The 20,695-nt window shown below is 51.7% G+C and overlaps 1 protein-coding gene across 2 annotated transcripts in view; it reads left to right on the forward strand.

The window, feature by feature from the left end:
- IGSF21 (immunoglobin superfamily member 21) overlaps positions 1-20,695 on the forward strand; it is a 270,697-nt gene that overhangs the window by 103,605 nt on the left and 146,397 nt on the right. For both annotated transcript variants that reach the window (XM_070458791.1, XM_020899171.2), the window contains exon 2: positions 19,307-19,419. In XM_070458791.1, coding sequence (XP_070314892.1) covers positions 19,307-19,419 — 113 coding nt within the window. The remainder of the gene's footprint in view (positions 1-19,306; positions 19,420-20,695) is intronic.

Here is a 20,695-nt window from a genome sequence, read left to right on the forward strand (position 1 = left end):
ACACGACTGAGCAGCTTGTGTATTATGGAAGGATTAAAAAAAAAAACTAACAAAATTTCATCCTACTAGGGAGCTGAGACTAATAATGCAGAAAGCAAGCCGTAGATCTGATAAAATACAAGGGTGCTGGACGCTAGAGGATGAAAAAGTGGGAAGAATCTAGGAGGGAGTGTGAGTCTATGTTTATGCATCTCCGGCTAGACCAATTCAAGACTCTTTTCAGGTCCCTGGCCCACTAACTAACCGGGGTTTTACCTAAAAGAGCACATACTTTTCCAGTGAGTGAACAAGTGGATGAATCGATATTCCTCAGTGTTCCTACCTGAAAAATAGGGATATTGGCTTTCCCACCAGGTCAGAACGACATGTACATTTGTAAAAAGGAAAGCAGGGTCAAATTCATGTCATTTGTTTATTTTGAGGGGGTGTCATAGTTTGGCTTCAGGATGCCTGTAGGAGAGCAACGGGGGAAGAGCATTCACATCAAAGGCATGTGAGTGGTCAAGATTCTGAAGGGCTGTCCTGAGTGCCCTTGGGAGGAAGGGCAAAGGTGCAGAGGGTTGGGTGGGCATGCTGAAGGCAAACTCATCTTCATAACTCAGCAGAGGGCCTCTCTGCCTGGGAGCTGGCCAAGGGCAGGGATCAGTTCCCTAGGGAAGAAACGGGTTGACCAGCTGTCCCTTGGGTCTAGACCTAATATTTTAATGACAACTATGGGTTTTATTTATAATATCCCCAAACTAGAAACCACCTAAATGTCCCTCAATGATCAAATGGATAAATGGAGTGTGGCATTTCATACAACAGAATACTACCCAGGAAACATTTTTTAAAAGCATAAACTCCAGATAAATGCAACACATAGATGAATGTCAAAAGCATTGTGCTGAGATAAAGTAGCCAGACACCAAAGGGCGCCTCTTGCATGATTCTATTTATATCGGAGGGTCAGAGGAAGCAAAGTTAATCCAGGATGGAGAGGCCAGGATAGAGGCCATCCTTGGGGCTGGTGAGGGGGAATGGCTGGAAAGGAGCATGAGAGATCACGATGGGGTTCTGGGAATAGTTTATATTTTCATTTAGGTGGTGGTTCATCTGGGTGCGTAAGTAAAAATGTATTATGTTGTCCATTTGAGATTTTACTATATCTTACAGTATTTTACTGTAAATTATACCTATAAAAAGAAATAGAGTCATTTTAACAGTGGTAGCATCAATCATGTATTCAGATGCCTGTTAGCTCTGTACCTCTATTATCTCCAGCCCTGGGAGGTCCACATCAGATCCCTACTTAATAGATAAGAAGACTGATGCACCATATTCCAAAGGCATAGAGCAAGGAAGTGGCAGAGCAAGATTCCGGTCTGTTTTTACAGACTGCCTCAAGCCCTTTCCTATTGGAAAGGCTGGCTGGTTGGGCAGGACTTACCTAATACTTGCCCACAATAGATTCAGCATTCTTTGTAAGTTGAGCTAAAACTATCCAGTTGTTGGAGAGTTCCCTGTCTTGTTCTTGATTTCTTGTCCTGGTGACAAATTGGCCCATGGTGCATGCAACTCTTGCTTAGGAGCCCCATGCCTTTCCATCCCCTCTAGGAAGCAGGGAACTTGAGTCCTGGAGAATGGAAATCAAATGTCTCCAGCTCATCCCACCCCTAACCCGTCCACTCAGTGACATGTCTGCAACCTGCACCTTGGCATCCAGAAGGAAAAAGTGAGATGGTGAACAAATAAGGCCCAAATAGCCTTCAGGTGACAAGCAGGCACTCTATAACCGAACAGATGCAATAGGCTGGTGCTTATTTTGCAAGATGTGTGTGTTTAATAAAGTATTAATATGAAGACCAGATTGCTTCTCTTGCCAAGCAGGCAGAACCAGATTAGCAAGGAGGGAGGCACTGAATGCTCCCCTGGGAGGAGGTAGCCCTAAGACTGTCTCCTCTCTGAGCCTGGGTTCTCACTGCAGAATAAATCCTTTTTGCCAAGAGTGACTGTGAAAGGACTTTCTCCTAGGAGTCTCCTATCACAAAATCAAGATAGGTTCCTGGGGGCAAGAGAGATGCTCTGAAGGAGTAAGCTGATGCATTTCAGGGGGAAGGAAGTTTGGGTGGAAGTCAGGTGTTAGACATAGCTGGTGCTGGGGTCAGGTTGAGGGAGAATTTCCCAGCAGCCTACACTCCCAGCTTCAGACGGCCGGTCCCAATGTCTTGAGACACTCCTTGTCTCCTGTGCTGGGAAGTCCTGAGTGCACAGAATTTCGGTTTTCTTCCTTCATTGCAGGGTTTCTCAACCCCGTCACTGTTGACATATGGGGGTAGACGATTCTTGCTTGGGGGGCATGTCCTGTCCCTTGCTGGATGTTTGGCAGCATCTCTGGCCTGTACCAAATAGATGCCCATAGCAGCCCCCACCTCCACTAGTTGTGACAACTAAAAATGCCTCTCTCGACACTACCACGTGTCTCCCTGGTGGGGGGAGTCCCCCCGGATGAGGCCACTCTGCTTTACTGGACTGTCTCTAACCGCAGCTGTAAGTGAGATGCGCGCTCTCACGGGACCAGGAAAGCCGCTGCTCTGATAGCTGAGCTCGGCCTGAAGGCTCTGAACTCAGGGGCTTTGATTCTGCAGAATGAGCCCGTTCCCTAATTCAACAGAGAGAAAACTGTCACATGTGTTTATTTAAAACTGATGCAGACCCAGAGAGAAAACCCACACTTCACTCAGACCACATCTTAAAATAATAGGTTGAAGGAAACAGGATTGTTGCTGAGCAAATTCCCTTTGCAAGTTTCCAGACCCTTTGGTGCCAAAGCGAGGAAATCTAGTCTCACGCAGGTTGCCTTTCGGAAGAGAAAAATAAAAGACCAAAAAATTAAGGATTGCTTTATTGTGCCTTTAGCTTCTGAGCTCAGCAATTAATTCTTATGTGCTAAAGGACTTCTGTGTTTATGAGGCATTATTATTTAATGTAGGCCTATTTTAAATTGCAATTTTTTTCATTAAGTTGCCTCGTTTTACTGATTAAGGCCAGTTTATAACCTAGCTTAGACTGTGCTCCTTGAGTAATAACTGTTTTTCTTTTAAAATATTCCTTAATAACCTCTCATCCATATTTTGAATTTTATTTTAAGTCAGAGGAGCTTCCCCGCTGCTCACGAATCTGGCCCCGTGATACTGAGTGATGTCGGAGGGCGCAGGGCTCCGTGTGCTGTGCTGTGAAATCCTCCGGAAGGGAGACAGGGCGGCATCAACGAGGAGATGGCGGCTTCTCAGCCGCTCTGCTCCTGAGGCTAATCCGGCCAGTCCAGGAAAATGGGGGTGGTCCTTGGCCCCAAAGCTTTCTAGCAGACTCTTTAAAGCAGCCTTGCCGACGAAAGAGGGTGGGGGGCATGGAAAAGCGGGGTGACGCAGGTAGGGGGATGGCATTGCCCTTGGCCCTCTGCCTGGGTCATCTCTGTGTCTGCCTTTCCCCTTCCCCTCCCTCTCCTAAGAAGTGAGGACGATCATCCCTTCTTGGCCGAAGCGGAGACTGAGTCTCAAGGCAGTGAAACCACTCACTCGGAGCTGGCCTGGGGCAGAGTCAGCGGCGGTCCCAGGCCTGTCTGGCTCCCAAGGCCGCTGTTAAAACCTCTGGGCACCAGCCTCTGCGTGCTCAGTCGTGTCCGACTCTGCGACCCCACGGACTGTAGCCCACCAGGCTCCTCTGTCCATGGCACTTTTCAGACAAGAATATGGGAGTGGGTTGCCATTTCCTCCTCCAGATCTTCCCAACCCAGGGATGGAGCCCGCATCTCCTGTGTCTCCTGCATGGCAGGCGGATTCTTTACCCGCTGAGCCATCAGCGAAGCCCCTGGGGACGCTCCCAGCTTCCCACTCGTGCTCTCCAGGTCACCCTGCCCTCTCCACTGTCCTGAGAAATAAGCACCATACGCCCCTTTCCAGGTGAGATGACAGAGGCCCAGCCAGAGGAGGAGAGGGGCTTGCCCTCTGTGTCAGTGGGAGAATGAGGACTAAGCCTGGGACTTTGGCTTCAGGGTCCGGAGCAGTTTCCTTTTCTTTTAGCCCCTCCTCTGGGCTCCCCATGGTTGGCTACAGAGTCAGCCCTGACCTGGTGGCCCTGGCCCGGAGATGGGCATGGCTGGTAGGGCATCTCATGGGCATCCTGCAGCCCATCAGCCTCTCATTCTTCTTTCCTCTCAGCTTGTCTTTGGATGCTGGACAGACCCAGGGATAAAGAAATGATGATTCCCCTCACCCACCCCTAAGGACACTGAGAAAGCTCTAGAGGGTGAACAGCAGGCCATCAGATGAAAGGCCTTTGCAGAAAAGACAGTGGTGTGACATGCTTGGGAGATCCGAGCTCCGTTCTTTAATTGCTTGTTGATTGTCCCTGTGACCTCTGCCAGGGCCTGTCCCTTCTCTGTGCCTCAGTTTATCATCTAACCAACAAAACGCTTTCAATTCAAAATCACAAAAACCTCTTCCCTGTGCTACTCTGTGATGAAGAACTAAGGTTTGGGTATCCAGCTCTGTGTAGCTGAACCCACTGATTAATTTTGTTACTTGTTCATTTATCTGCCTGTTCACTTCTTTTTTTTTTCATGAAGAACCTACTGAGTACATACTTTGTGCAACACAGTAGTGGGATGTGTTAGCAGAATAACTACTGGAACAAAGCACTTTAAAATCTCAGTGACTATTATTTTTAATAATTTATGTGTTTATTATATTGCTATTGTTCAGTCACCCACTTGTGTCCAACTCTTTGCAACCCCATGGACTGCAGCATGCCAGGCCTGCCTGTCCTTCACCATCTCCCAAAGTTTGCCCAAGGTCATGTCCATTGCATCAGTGATGCCATCCAGCCACCTCATTCTCTGATGCCCTCTTCTCCTTCTGCCTGCAATCTTCCCCAGCATCAGGGACCTTTCCAATGAGTCAGCCGTTTGCATCAGATGACCAAAATACTGGAGATTTAGCTTCAGCTTCAGTCCTTCCAATGAGTATTCAAGGTTAATTTCCCTTATGATTGACTGGTTTGATCTCCTTGATGTCTAAGGGACTCTCGGCAGACTTCTCCAGCACCACAGTTCAAAGGCATCAATTCTTTGGCAGTCTGCCTTCTTTACATTCCAGTTCTCACAACCATACATGACCACTGGAAAGACCATATCCTTGACTGTACAGACATTTGTCAGCAGAGTAACATCTCTGCTTTTCAACAAACTCTCTTTGTCATAGGTTTGTTTTTATTACATATAGTATATTTATTATAAAGTTATTTTTATAATTAGTGGGCTTTTCTCATAGCTCAGCTGTTAAAGAATCCTCCTGCAACCCTGGTTTGATTCCTGGGCCAGGAAGATCCTCTGGAGAAGGGACAGGCTACCCACTCCAGTGTTCTTGGGCTTCCGTGGCGGCTCAGCTAGTAAAGAATCCACCTGCAATGCGGGAGACCCAGCTTCAATCCCTGGGTTGGGAAGATCCCCTGGAGAAGGGAATGGCAACCCATTCCAGTATTCTAGTCTTTTATAATTAACACAATAGCATTTTATTTCTCACTCATATCACTGTCTGTTGGGGGCTGTAGAAGGACATTCCACACCATCTGGTCATTCAGATAGCCAGATTTTCTCCACTTTTGGTTTCATCCTCCTCTGTATCCATCAGGCAGCTGATACAGAGAGAGGGTGTGGAGGATGGCACAGATTTCTAGGGGCCTGGCCCGGAAGCCATATCCCTCTGCCAGGTTTTAGTCACATGACCCTGCCAAACTGCAAGGGAGGCTGGGAAATGTAGTCTGGCTGAGTCTCTGGGAGGAAAGGGGAGCACGCAGCAGAGCAGGCAGGCGCCTGGGCAAGGGAAGCAAGGACAGCTTCAGTGTGGCCTGGGCGGTGGAGACAGGACGAGCCGGCCCGGATGGAGGCTTGGCTGGCAGGTCTAGCGTCGGCTCTCTGCAGCAGCCTATGCACTTGGCCCCGCCGTCAGCCCAGGGCGTGCTGCCTAATGGGCCGTTTCCCCGGTCGCATCGCCTTGCCTCGCCTGCACCTCTGAGGCAAGAGGAATGCATGAGCAGGCTCTGCCCTTCTCTGGCCTCAGTGTCTCCTGCCCACAAACTGGGAAGAAAAACGACCCACCCTGGCTCTCCAGACCCTCCAGAGAATCCATCAGAGAAGCATCAGGTGTCTTCAAAGCGCCACAGAACAGCTTTCCCAAGCCTTCTTATTAATAGTAGAACCACATCATTATCAATAATGAAACACAAATTAATAATAAATAAACAAACTAATGATAAATAATACATATGTCATGAATAATACATTAATACTACAAGCTTTCGAGCATCTATTGCCTCTGACAGAGGGGAATTTGATTAGCTGGCTGGAAATCACAGAGGGGGAGTGTTTCAGAAGAGTCTGGGAGGTTTGGGAAGCCGTTGGACACCTGAACGTGGCAGGCACATCTCCCTGTAAAGGTGTAAAATGTTTAAGGTCCTTGGTGGCTCAGAACCGAGCTGACTTTCTGCTGAGGGAGGAGAGAACCAGGTGCCTAAGGGTGGGGCCTTCCTGTCTAGATGTCTTTCCAAGGTTCAAATTTAGAGTGTAAATCCACAATCAAGTAAGACCAAAAAAAAAAAAAAAAATCTTGCTGCCTCAACAGAATTGGATGTTGTGGCCAAGGCGAGGCTAACTGAAGAGGTCTGTAGACTTTATTTCTTCATCCATGGGTCCATTCATTCATTCATCCACTCATTCATTCACTAAGTATGTCTTCATTGCCAACAGCCTGGCCAGCGTGAAGTTACTGAGTCATGCTTTCGGAGCACAGTCTGCAGAAAGACTGGCAAAAAAGAAAAAAAAAAAGGTTACCCCATGTAACAGGTTAGGGTTATTTTTGATGCCATGAGAGGGGCACTTAACCATGATTTGGGGGTTCAGGGTGCAGGGTAGGTGGAGTTAGGATGTATGTTGGGCAGCCTCTAGGGAAAAATGGTGTCTAAAGTAAGATCTGAAGGGTTTATCGAAGTGATGGGGTAAAGTGACAGTAGGTATTCCAGGCAAAAGGATGGTAGGTGCCAGGACCCAGTAGCCAGACAGAGCGTATTTAAGAAGCTCTAAGTAGTTCAGAATGACTGAGACTCAGCTTGAAAAAAGGCAGAGGGGCGAGAGATGAGCTAGAGGGAAGCAAGCTTAGAGCGTGGGGGCGGGGCTTTGGAATTAATTCTAAAGGCAACCAGTAGATGAAGAAGGATGTGGGTCACAGATGTGACGTCAGTTCACTGGGCAGCAGCCTAATACGCGGGGCTCCAGGGCTACACCGCTCACCGAGCCCTGGGCTGTGCAGTGCTCGTGTGTTAGCTCATTCACTACTTCATGCGTGCAGCGCCCGGGCTGAAACACTCGTTACACCCCAAATATCCTGCAGGGATGCACGCCAGGCCCCTGACTTTAAGAAACTCCCGGGCTGATGGCAGAGACATACACAAAGAACCCTATGTTATATTAGAGTGTGGTGTAGACGGCTGTGACTAAGCTGTTCACTGTGGGCTGTGTTCTTAGACGGGGGCTCCCCCCATGTTCTCAGACAAGGGAGTGTCAGACTCCCGGATGGGGTGACTGTGGCATCGAACCTGGAAGGATGTGTGCAAGTTTCCCTGGGTGCGCTGAGAGCGAAAGGGCAATCTGGGAGGAGGAAATGGCACGGGCTCAGAGAAGAGCCTGAGAGCGTCTGGCAGGGCTGGCACGTGGGCAGCGCAAACACAGTGAGAGGCTGATTGAGTTGGGGAGGCCGAGAGAAGCCAGATCATTAGGGGCCCGGCTGGCCATGACAGAAGCTGAACTTGATCCTGAATTGGAAGGCAATGGGGTGGGGAAATTGCATGACATTAACCAGAGAGGTGGCGTCACCACACATGCATTTGAGAAATATTGTGGAGACTCCAGTGTGGTGGCCGCATCGGAGAGACAGGGCTGGAGACTGGGGACCAGCAAGGGGGCTGTGCAGGGTCCTGGGGGGACATTTGAGGGCCCACACCAAGGCAGGATCGTGGAGGGCAGACACACTCCCGAGAGCCATTGGGAAGGAAGTATTGATCCATCTCGGAGACAAATGAGCTATTAACCTCTGCTCTTTGTTCAGAAGCTTTCTTTCCTTAAAAGGCCCCCTCCACCCTCTGTCCCACCTTTGTTTCTGCTGACGAGGAGGTGGGGGCTGACAGCACCTGTTAGCCCAGCAGGGGAGGGTGTATTTCACACAACCCCCAGCACCTTCCTGAAAGTAACTGGTCTGTTGTAATAATATTTATTATGGTAGTAATTATATGATGTGCAGCTCCCAGGGAGGCTGTCACTGGTGCCATGCTGTGGGATTTGCCTTCATGAGATGGGGTGACCTCTTTTCTTCATGGGTGGGGGTGCATGGAGCTCCTGTTATCACGTGGAGATAAACCCCAGCCCTGCAGAAAGGGGAGGGTGGCGTGAGGAATCCTGTGGCCCTGACTTCCACGGTCCTCTCTGACAGGAGCAGAGCTGGCAAAGCGGCTGCCACCAGCTGACTGTCTGCCCCAGGTCAAGTCTGGACGTGGTCCAAGCTGGATCTCCAGGGAGAAGGGTCCCGGGAGTTTTCTGCACCACGTCTACGCTCCCAGACATAGAAGAGGGTGAAACACTGTCTCTGTCCCCGGGGAACGTCTAGTCTGATGGCAGAAACAGCCCCTGCCCTCTGACAGAAAGATGGTCCATTGCTTTTGACTCTTCTCTAGTTACTTTGAATCAACAAGTGTTGACTTGGGTGACAAAAGGCAGGCACCTCTGGGCCAAGGGAACTGTCCAGAGCCGTGTTCAGAGGGCAGTGCATCAGGAATGGGAGGGGACAAATTTGCCCATCCAGCCTCAGGTCGCTCACAGTCCCAGGAAAGGTCTCAGATCCATCGTCCAGCCTTCCCGGAAACTTCCGCTGGCTTTGAACTTGAAAATGGCCTCGAGAGCCAGTCATCCTCCTGCTCCCTTGTGGAAGCTCTGTGTCCTGCTGGTCTAACTGCGTGTGACCCCACTGCACCTCAAGAAAGTGCTTCTGGGCACGTCGTCTCTCTACCCACTCCTGTTCTCAGCTTCTCCGCGTGGAAGAAAGGGACAGGGCCTTCCATGGGATGGTGGAAGACTGGTGGATTCAGATCAAAGGACCTTCTTGCCAAGCCTGGTTCTGCGTGGTCACGAGAAAGTCGTTCCGTATCTCTGAGCCTCAGTCTCCATAATTCCAAACTGGTAGTGTTATTCCCCAGGGTTGCGATGGTAATCAATGAGATAATAATTATAGATATCCTTTGAAAGGGGCCAGACACCACATGTTCGTTTGCTTATTTTTTTATTCATTTAATACATATTTATTGAGCTACTATTAAGTGCCAGGAACTGTTCTAATTTCTAAGGGATAAAGTAGTGATTAAAAACCATAAACCCAAGGATTTCTGGTTATAGTGAAATGGAGTCAAGACCAGCATCTTTTTATTTTCCATTAATTCAGCTATGAGACCTAGACAGAATGTGTGGACATCTATTTGAAAAATCTGAAACATAGATACTAGCAGACAGTTTGGGGAAGAACACCAGAATTCAAAGTACTACTGCAGAATTAATATAGTAAGACTTAGAGTCTCACAAAGTAATACTTAAAATGTTCACAACACAAAGTAAAAATCACATGACATGATGACATACAAATAACTGCAAAAATCTCAGCTCAAATGAGAAAAGATGATTCATAGACTCCAATGATGAGATTAACACCTATGCTGGAATTATCTAACAAGGACTTTAAGATAACAAAAATACTTTAAGAAACAATCACAAATCATCTGAAAACAAATGACACAAAGCTTCCGTAAAGAAATAAAGGACACAAAGAAGAGCCAAACAGAAATTTTAGAAGTGAAAAATACAATAACTGAAATTTAAAGACTCACTGGGTAGACTCAGTAACAGGATACAGCGGACAGGAAAAAGTCAGCAGACTTGAAACAGATCAATAGAAACGATCCAACCCGAACAACAGGAAAAAGAAAAAGGATCGAGACACACGCATACACACACACACACGAAGCCTCTGCTCGCGTGGAGCTTGCAACCCAGTTGGGTACTGGAGTTGCGGGGGTGGGGGTGAGATGTCAGCAGATAATAAAAAAATACATATATATCCCGTAGTCATAAATATTTTAAAAAGAGAAGCGCAGGGTAGAGAGTTAGAGAATGACAAGGATACAATTTTATATAGACAGGATGATTAGGAAAGTTTTCCCCACCGCAGAGGCATTTGAGCAGAGGAAGGATTGAGGACTTGAGCCATGTGAGCATCCGGGGAAAGATTGTTCTGAGAGGCGGGAGCAGCAGGTGCAAAGGCCCTGAGGTAGGGGTGAGCTTGGAGGAGTCAGGGGTCAGCAGGGTTCACTGTGTGTGGAGTGAAGGAGGCAGAGGCGAGGGGAAATGAAATCGGAGGGATGGGCGGGGGTGAGGTGGGCACATAGAGACCAGCTGGGATGCAGGGCAATAGACCAGCAGCTTCCCCAGCAGCTCAGCAGCAAAGAACCCTCTAGCAATGCAGGAGCTGTGGGAGACACAGACTTGATCCCTGGGTTGGGAAGATCCCCTGGAGGAGGGCACAGCAACCCACTCCAGTATTCTCGCCTGGAGAGTCCCGGGGACAGAGGGGGCGCCTGGTGGGCTCCATGGGGTTGCAAAGAGTCAGGCAGGACTGAAGTGACTCAGCACGTGTGCACACAGCCCATCTGCTGCGAGGTACCTGGTAACCTCTGCCGGAGGGTAGGCGGCAGGAGAAGCGACGGAGACAGGGCCCCAGCTCAGCACAGTGTTCCAGGAGAGACAGGGCCCTGTTCAGACGCAGCAACAGCTCTGGCCCCGGGCCCTGAGCCCGCCGGCTCCAGCAGCCACCTTGCTCAGATGGCCGCCCACTCCCCTGCTCCAGGGCCCTGCCGGTCCAGCAAGTGCGGCTGGGCCTGGATTCCGCAGCCTCTACCCGTGGCTCCCGCGCCTGTGGTCTGGGCTCTACCCTCTCCTCTGTCTGTTGACTCCCTTGTTACGTCTCGGATCCTACCATCCCTGATGGGGAGGCCACTCACCAAGGCGGGCTTCCTGCCTGACCTCTGTGAGGAGTCCTGGAGGACGCTCTCAGATGACGTTGGCATCAGTCCAAGCAGATGTGGTCCAGGAGGCAGGTTCAGCGGGCATCTGGGGTCTTGGCCCCTTCGTCTGGGGCTGCCTCGGGCCACAGGGATGAGACGCTCCTGGGGACACCACCCACTCTTGTTACGGAACAGTCTAGAGGATGGGCAGAATTAATTCCTTTCTTCTTTCAATACATATGCAGATCTGGGCACTAGCCACACAGGTAACACAGATAGAAACAGTTAGTGGCCTTGCGCATGGAGAATATACAATGAACACCTCATTACAAGTAATCTCAGGTTTCCTAAGTGGTCAAAAGGGAGGGGTCTTCGGGGGGACTGTGATAACCTGGGGAGTCAAGGAGAGTTTTCCTGTGGAAGTGAGACCTCTGTGACTCCTTGAAGGATGAGCAAGAGTGAGGCCTTGGGACAGAGGGGGACGCCTGTGCTGGGCCTGGAGAGGAGTCAGAGTCCACACATGACGAACAGCAGACACGGTGGGACCTGGATGGGCCATGAGATCCAGGCCCGGGCCAGCTCACCTCACAGAGGATCTGCATCTCTTTCCATGGGGCGATGGGAAGCTCTGGGGGCCCTTTCCAAGGCCAGGGAGCATGTTTTAAAGAAAGCACTCTGGCTGCTGCTGGTGGGGGAGGATTGAAGGGCATCCATGGGTGCAGGAAGCTCAAGACAAAGCCTGATCTCACAACTTACATCCCTCAGTAGCGCCAGCATCTAGCAAACATTCATGAGGAATAAGGGCTGGGGAGGAGGTCAGCATTTTCCCTCACTAGTGCCTGCAGCTGGGAGGGATGGATCCCCTTATGACTGAAACAGGTGCAGAGGTTTGGTGATTTAGCCCTTGCCATGGCCATGGGCGGCTTGTAACTATGGTGACCAACTTGTCTTGGTTTGCTGGGGACTTTTTGGTTTTAGCATTGAAAGCCCTTGTCCCAGAAAAGCTCTTGGTACTGGACAGACTGAGCCATCTGGTCACCCTGATATAAGTCATGCCTCTTTTCACTAAATCAAGGCGGGCCTGTGCCCCTCCCACGGAAGCCCTCCCTGGGGGCAAAGCTGGGATGAGGCGAGTTTCGGGATAGAGGAGCCATTTGTCATCACTTCATTGGGAGGGTGCCTGATTCCTAAATATTGCCTGCGATTTTGCTAAATGTGTCTTAACGGGAGCGGTATAAATGCTGTCAGAGATAGAGGGCGAGAGTGATGGTCCCGCTCGGGGTAATGAACTGCTTAGTTAAGATGAATCCATTTCCACTCTTGATCCTGCTTCTCGATACCGTGCTTGGGGGGGGCCAGGGGGTGGGGTGGGGGGCTCGTGCATCAAGGCTGATTGGTGGCAAGGTTAATGCCGAGAAAGACAGAGCTCCGTCTTTAGCTGGTGGCTGATTCATGGACGAGTTCACGTCTCAGAGAAGCGGAGTCGCGTCGTATATGCAATGACGGTGTCAGGATCTGAGCTCAGTGAACAGCTGACATGGATTGATCAGAGCTAGAAGACCCCAAAGTACCGCTCACCCCTCATTTTGCAGATGAAAAAAAACAGGCCCAGAGGCGCGGCCCACCTGAGGTGCCAGAGCCGGCTGGCCTCACAGCTGAGCCCACAGCTATCTCCTGGGCTTGTTCCCCTGGGCCCCCTGCCTCCTGGCGGCTGCGTGAGCCCCTCTCCCATCCCTGCCTTTCCCACCAGTCTGGGGGCTTGACTCGGGGGTCCTGGCGGAAGGGTTTTTTTATGTACGCATGATTTATTTTTCAGTTTAAAACAATTACTGAAGGGTAGTTGATTTATGACGCGTTCATTTTCTGCTGTAGAGCAAAGTGACAGAGACACACACTCACACTCACTCACACACACACACACACTCACACACTCACTCACACTCACACACACTCACACACTCTCACACACACACTCCTTCTTCATGTTCTTTCCCATTATGGTTTGTCACAGGGCGTTGGATATGGTTCCCTGGGCTGTATGGTGGGTCCTTCTTGCTTACCCATCCTGTGTGTAATAGTTGCCCCCTCCCCCCAGCAACCCCAAGTCTGTTCTCTGCATAGAACGGGGCTCTTGGGGGCTCCCCTCTTGAGCCTGCCCTCTGTTCTGTGGGGAGGACTCCTCGTGGGTCTCCTGGCTCTGACCCCAGTCCGGATGGGACAGCTGGCTGAGAGGGTCAGCCCTGAACTATCTCCCACTCTCTGACTAGCTTCCAAATGTCAGATCCCACTCCTCCCACTTCCATCCAGGGACCATCCTTCCTCAATTGGACAGTGGGGACCGGGAGGGAACAGGAATCTGGCAGAGGCTCAGGGGTGCCCCACTATGGGCAGGACTCATGATGAGCAAACTCCTAAAACATGCTTCACCATGTGGGACGTCAGCATTACCCATGGGGAAACTGAGGCCTTAGCAGCCACATAACCTGCCCAGGTGATGACTGAACCATGGGGTGAGTAACCTGAACCAAATAACTGACTTCAAACTTGGTGGAAGTGTGTGGGTAGGAGAAGCAGAGGAAGTGGGGGAGGGTATTTTCAGAAAAAGAACCAAGGCAGGGTCTTCAGCAGGTGACGAAAACCTGTGAAATAGGAGCTGATGGAACGTTCGCTGGACCTAGAGAACTTTCACTGTTTTTCTTTTGCAAAAAAAACTCCTTGGCCTTGAACCCTTGCTCTTCCCTCTCAGCGCGTGTCTGTGTTTGGGAAGGTGATTACTCACCTGTGACCCAGGTGTTGACGGGTAATGCAATCCTCACCTGGCACATAGCTCAGAGAGTCACCCTGCCTCCTGCTCTTCCCTCCCTTCCCAGCCATTGATCCTGCCTCCAGACCCAAGACGTAGAGCCCACACATTGCCTGAGGCTTGTCCTGGCCTTGGCTAGCAAAGCTCCAGAGAGCCCAAGCTTCGTGGTAAGGCTCTCAAGCCTGGAGGGAAGGGGGCCCCGTCCATCGCTGGGGCCTGACCCCCCCCGAGAGCACTGTGTCTGCAGGCTCTGTCTCTCCCTGGTCATCTTCCCCCCTGGGAGCCAGGCCTCTGTTGACGATGCAGTCGGCGCAACGGCCAATCACAGGCGAGCCCCCGAATCTTCACGTGACCTGCAAGTTTCATGACTGCTCCTGGCGGTAGCAAAGGAGAGCCTGGCCTCAGAGTCAGACAGATCCGGGTCCAAATCCCAGCTTTGCTGCTGGCCTGGCAGCAGTATCGAGCCGGGCCCTTCCTCCCTCTGACCTGCCATTCTTCATTTGAGGCACAGAAGTAATATACTCGGGGTGGTGTGAGGACCGAGACTGCCTGCCCCGAAGGAAGCCCAAAAAGCAGCACTCACTCACTTATTTCAATACTCCACTGATGTTAATGAAACTCACTTTCCAGAAGGAGAGGCAGATGTGCAAACAGACAGTCCCCCTCCAGTGTGACATACGTGGGAACTGCGGCATCTTACAAGGAAGGCACAGGCAGGCTGCTGCAAGAGCCAGTGGAAAAGTGGGAGGGAAATTTCTGGGAAATCCAGGAAGTGCCATGTGCCTGGGGAAGGAGGTTTTAATCCTTAGAAGTGAGACCTCCTGCCTCTTCTGTGGCCTGGCCTTACCCCTACTCTGCCCCAGCCGCTCCCAGGGGGTCCAAGAAGAGGAGGGTCCTCAGCTGGGAGCGATTCACCCCACCCCCCAGCCTCTGTGACTTCACAAAGGAGACTTCAGGAGTGGGAGCCACAGTCACTTCCTGAGGGCGGCGTTTGCTAGTGCTTGTTCCAGAGGACTCCAGCAGGGCAGGGATTCGGGGTCCTGCAGGGGGAGTAAATGCCTCCTGAAATCCAGCACCCTAGGCACCGCACTTGCCCCACCCTCATCCTGGTCCTGCAAGATGCTCGGTCATGGATGGGCTTCAGAGGACACAATGGTACAAAAAGGTTTCCCACCACTGCCTGTCTGGAGAATCAAAAGCACACTCCAGCCTCAGGGCCTGTGCACATGTGATGTCTTCTATCTGCAATGCTCGCTCCCTAGAATCACACGTGGCTCACACTTTCCTTTACTCTGGCCCTTTCAGAAAGACCTCCTGGGTTGCACCCTGTCCAGATCAACCCTTTTCCCATGACTCTCTTTTACTTTACCCTGATTCTCTTTTCTTCATTACACTTACTACGTATTACATCACATTACACCGGGCACATTTCCCATCATTTGTTCCTTTGGCTATTGTCTCTTCTGCTGGAACGTCAGCAGGATGTGCCTGTTCTCATTATTGTATCCCTGGTGTCTGGCACAGTACCAGGAAGTGGACATTGTTGTTCAGTCGCTGAGTGGTGTCCGACTCTTGGCAACCCTATGGACTCCAGTGCTCCAGGCTTCCCTGTCCTTCACTGTTTCCCAGAGTTTGCTCAAACTGATGTCTATTGAGTCAGTAATGCCATCCAACCATCTCATCCCCATCTCATCTCATCCTCTTCTGGGATCAGAGCGAGACCCACGAGGAGTCCTTCCCACAAACCAGAGGACAGACTAAAGAGGGGAGCCCCCAAGAGCCCCGTTCTATGCAGAGAACAGACTTGGGGTTGCCGGGGGGAGGGGGAGGGGAGGATTGTGAACTTGGGATTAGCAGAGGCAAACTATCACACACAGGATGGGTAAGCAAGAAGGACCTACCGTGCAGCCCAGGGAACCATATCCAACGCCCCGTGACAAACCATAATGGGAAAGAACATGAAGAAGGAGTGTGTGTGAGTGTGTGTGTGTGTGAATGTGAGTGTGTGTGTATGAGTGTGAGAGCGTGTGTGTGTGAGCGTGTGTGTGAGTGAATGTGTGTGTGTGAGTGTGAGAGCGTGTGAGTGTGTGTGAGTGTGTGTGAGAGCATGTGTGTGTGTGTGTGAGTGTGTGTGTGAGTGAGTGTGTGTGAGTGTGTATGAGTGTGAGTGTGTGTGATAATGTGAGTGTGAATGTGTGTGTGAGAGCGTGTGTGTGGGTGAGTGTGTGAGCATGTGTGTGTGTGTGTGAGTGTGTATGAGTGAGTGTGAGTGAGTGTGTGTGTGAGTGAATGTGTGAGTGTGTATGAGTGAGTGTGAGTGATAGTGTGTGTGTGTGTGAGCGTGTGTGTGTGAATGTGTGTGCATGAGTGTGTGTGTATGTGTGAGTGTGTGAGTGTGTGAGTGTGTCTGTGTGTGACTGAGTCACTTTACTGTGCAGCACAAATGAGAGGAATGAGTCGCCTCTTTCTCCCGCCTCCAATATTTCCCAGCATCAGGGTCTTTTCCTGATGAGCTGGCTCTTTGCATCAGGTGGCGAAAGTATTGGAGCTTCAGCTTCAGCATGCGTCCTTCCCACGAATATTCAAGGTTGATCTCCTTTAGGATTGACTGGAAGTGAATAGATTCTCAATAAAAACCGGAGCTTCCACCATTTCCTCCAGTGCCCACTGGACTCACACCTGATTCCGTCAGGGCTCACCAGGAAACCGTGACCCTGCAAGTTGGTGTCCGCCCCCCCCGGCCCGCCTCACATGCATACACCCTCTGTACCCACCTTGGGCTGGCTGGAAGATTTATGCATCTGAGAATCTGTCCTTTCTGTCTCCTTCCAGTGGGAGGGACTGTTCTCTTGTCTTGAGCTCCTCAGCCATCTGGACAAATGACGCTCATCTCAATTGTAGTTCCAAAAGTGAGACGCCCCTCCACCCCAGGGTTAAGTAGCCCTACTGGAAATGTGGGCATTGGGTCAAGGATGGGAACCATAAAGAAAGGAGTCAGGTCCTGGTCTCCTGTCATGTCCCCTCCCACCAGCAACACACCCTTGTTCTCCCCAGGGCTGGATGGAAAGTGTTTGCTGGGCCATCCTCACTGCGTCCGTCATTAGCTGTGTGTAGCATGGCAGAATGGCAGTCATAATAGAATCAAAAGGTCTGGGTTTGAATCCCAGCTCTGCCACTTATAGCTATGTGATCTCAGCAGGTTACTTAGCCTCTCTGTTTCTGTGTGAGAAGTCAGAATAATCCTAGCTCCTCTCTCCTAGGATTGCCATGACAATTAAGTGAGTGAGTGTGTATTAAGCATGGAGTCCAGTGTCTGGCACAGAACAGGTGCCATGGAAATGGGAACCACTGTTACCGTGTTACACTTGGCTTGCCCCAGAGTACTCCCTCCCACCGGGGTTCATCCTCCGGCAGGCAGCCTCCTTGTTTGTCATGCTTTGGCACCTGCTGGGCTTGGGGATGTCGCTGACCATCCACGCCGGGTTAGGTTTCCCCTCGTCCCTCCCCTAGTCCCTCACGGTCACCTGTCATCACCCTAGTCCAGTGGGGTCGTGTTGTGAATCTGCCCCTCCACTATCCATTCCCAGAGAGCAAAGCAATGCTCATACCATTCTGCTTCCTGGATACGGCCCAGGGCCTGCTCAGAGCAAGTGGGAGCAAAATCTGGGGCAGAATAAATGAGGAGAGAAGGGGACAGAAGATGGTGCTTCCTTCCAGTTAGCTCGGTCACTGCTCTCGTGGGCCATGTGTTCTCTGGGGCTCCCTGCAAGCCTGACCTTTGGTCTAAGTTAGAGGCCACCTGGGGTGAGCCCCAACCTCACTCCCTTGCCCTGGGCGTTGGGAACTGAAGTTTTGGACCACACCAGTTGAGTCTGCCTCCAGCTTCCAAATTGATCCTCTTGAGGTCGATTCTTTTTTTCCCCGCAGAATGTTGTAACCATTAACTTTCAGGCAGGGGTCAGACCCCTGGGCCCCGTCGGCTCAGGTTGCCTGCACAATTGAAATCCCTGAGCCCATTCTGGCTAGTTTTCTCATTAAGACAATCAGACTGGATTGATCCATTAGATCAATGGTTGGATATCAACCGGCAGGAAGCCAATCCGATGAGCCTGGATGATCAGCCCAAGAATGAGATGCCCCGCCAAGCTGGAGTGGGTTCCTTGCCCTCAGGATGGGGCTCTGGGAGGCAGCGGAGGGGTCAGAGGACTCAGCAGGCTGGACTTAGGTGAGGAGGCATCAGTGCTGCCAGGGAGCGTCTACCAGGAGAAGAGCCCCAGCTCCTAGGAGCTGAGCAGGGATTCCGGGGACAGCTGGTGTGTGAGAAATGCCATCTGTGCTTGCGGACAATCGAGGCTCCTTCCCAGGTCGTCAGCCCATCACACTCCCACCATCCCCACCCCCACCGTGGCCCAGCGTTGCAAGGTGTGTGTGATGGGGTTTGGGGGTTCAGGAGGCAGAACAGCAGCTTCCCGGGTCTCTCTTCCTCTCTCACCAGGAGAAATTTTTTGAGGTTGGAAATGGAGAAGTACCTAGAACACCAAATCAGCATTCCAGGGTCTGGGTGCGTGGGATACTGATGGGGTTTAAGGGTTGGCCAAGGGGCCCATGTTCAAATAGGTTTGGAAATGCTAGTGTTAGCTGCTCAGTCCTGTCTGACTCTTCGCGACCCCGTGGACTGTAGCCTGCCAGGCTCCTCTGTCCATGGGATTCTCCAGGCAAGGATATTGGAGTGGGTGGCCATGCCCTCCTTCAGGAGATCTTCCCAACCCAGAAGTCGAACCTGGGTCTCCTGCCTTGCAGGCAGATTCTTTACCATCGGAGCCCCCTTGGAAATGTATTTCGGCCTGTTCATTTCCTACAGAGCTGACGCACGTTACAGCTTTCTAAAAGAAGGGGGGAGGAGCAGTGTTGGCTGGAAGGCCTGGGACATCGTACAGAAATACACGGAAGCGCTTCCTTCACGAGTCAGCAGGGCCTGCTGTCACGGGACAGTTCATCCCAAGCAGTGTCTGCAGGGCTGACGGGACCCCGGAGGGCCAGGGGGGATCCCGGGGAGGGAGGCAGCAGCAGGAGGAAGTGAGGTGGCCCCTCTCCCGGCCCCTCTCTCGCGGACTCCAGGGCGGACAGCGCCACCTGCAGCCGGGGAGGCCCCCTCAGCCCACCCGTGCGCCAGCCCCCGGGTCGGCCCACAGCACGCACAGCGCCACCTGCAGCCGGGGAGGCCCCCTCAGCCCACCCGCGCGCCAGCCCCCGGGTCGGCCCACAGCACGCACAGCGCCACCTGCAGCCGGGGAGGCCCCCTCAGCCCACCCGTGCTCCAGCCCCCGGGTCGGCCCACAGCCTCACCACCCTCTCCCCTTTCCTCCACAGGCTACTTGACTGTCAACATTGAGCCTCTCCCGCCCGTGGTGGCTGGTGATGCCGTGACCTTGAAGTGCAACTTCAAGACCGATGGCCGCATGCGTGAGATCGTGTGGTACCGGGTAAGTCACCTCGGCGGTGCCCCCGCCGGTGCCTCTGACCTGGACGGGGGGTAGAGTCCCTGGAGACCCTCGTGGGGTCAGCGATGCCCTCAGCCCTCACCAGCCCTGCGCTGTCCTGTGCCCTTGCCTGACCCCATCCTTCGCCGAATCCCTCCGTGAAGATCCCTCTGCCCAGTCTTCCCTTCTGACCTCAGAGTCTATCTTGTCCTGGCATCTCTGATGCCCAACATGCCCTTGTGCTCAGGAAACCCCCTCCGAGCTGAGTACTAGTTACCAACATTGAACGCACTGACTGCAGTGTAATTAAAGAACGCTGAAGGGTGAAATTTGGGGCATGAGGATTTGGGTAATGCTTTTGGCAGAAGAGAGAGAACAGGACAGCTTCCTGCCTTCTTAAAAATCGAATTACAAATGTAGTCTGCCTTCTAATCTGATTACACACAGGACTGGTGTCTGTCACCCCAGGGTCTAAGGGGATCTGAGAAGGGATGTTGATAGAGATGAGCAGATGCCCACCTTCCCAGGGCCCTGGCGTTGGCCACAGGAGAACCAGCTTTGGGCCTTGGGAGCAAGTATTGGCCTTTGTAACTGCCGAGAGATATCTGTGTGTCTGGACCGGGCATCCCAGCCTGGTCTCGCTTTGCCACAAGACGTTGAGGCTGGCTGGGCTCTGGAGAAGCTCGAGTTGGCATTGATGTTCTTGCCGTGTGGCACCCAGGTGTGCAAGAACAGGGTACCGCCATCCTGGGAATGGGTTGGGTGGAGAGCTCCCCTTCTATGAGCTACAACAGGGCTTGGCAAAACCCTTCGGTGAAGCCCGGATAGTAAACACTTCCCTCTCAGGGGGCCGTGTGGTTTCTGTTGCAACTACCCAGTTCTTGTTCCAGCGCAGAAGCAGCCACAGACAGCATGTCTATGGAAGGGCATGGCAGCGTTCCCATAAAATTTTACTTACGGACCCTTGAATTTTGTGTAATTTTCATGTGTCACACAGCCTTCTCCTTTTTTATTTTTTCAACCACTGAAAAAGGTAAAATACCACTCTGGGCTCATGGGTCACACAAAAATGGGCTGTAGGCTGTGTTGGTCCACTGGCCATAGTTTGCAGCCGCTGATCAGAAACCAACCTCTGCTAAGCTGTGTTGCCCTTTCTTCAAAGTGAAACCAATGGGTGATACAGTCAAGTGGAATTGCTCAGGAGGTAGGGGGTGTGGAGTGGAGAGGGGTGGGAGGTGGGGGTTGGGTGGGCACATCTCGGTGATCACGCATCTGGAAA

This window comes from Odocoileus virginianus, chromosome 30, assembly GCF_023699985.2.
Source record: "Odocoileus virginianus isolate 20LAN1187 ecotype Illinois chromosome 30, Ovbor_1.2, whole genome shotgun sequence".
NCBI lineage: Eukaryota > Metazoa > Chordata > Mammalia > Artiodactyla > Cervidae > Odocoileus > Odocoileus virginianus.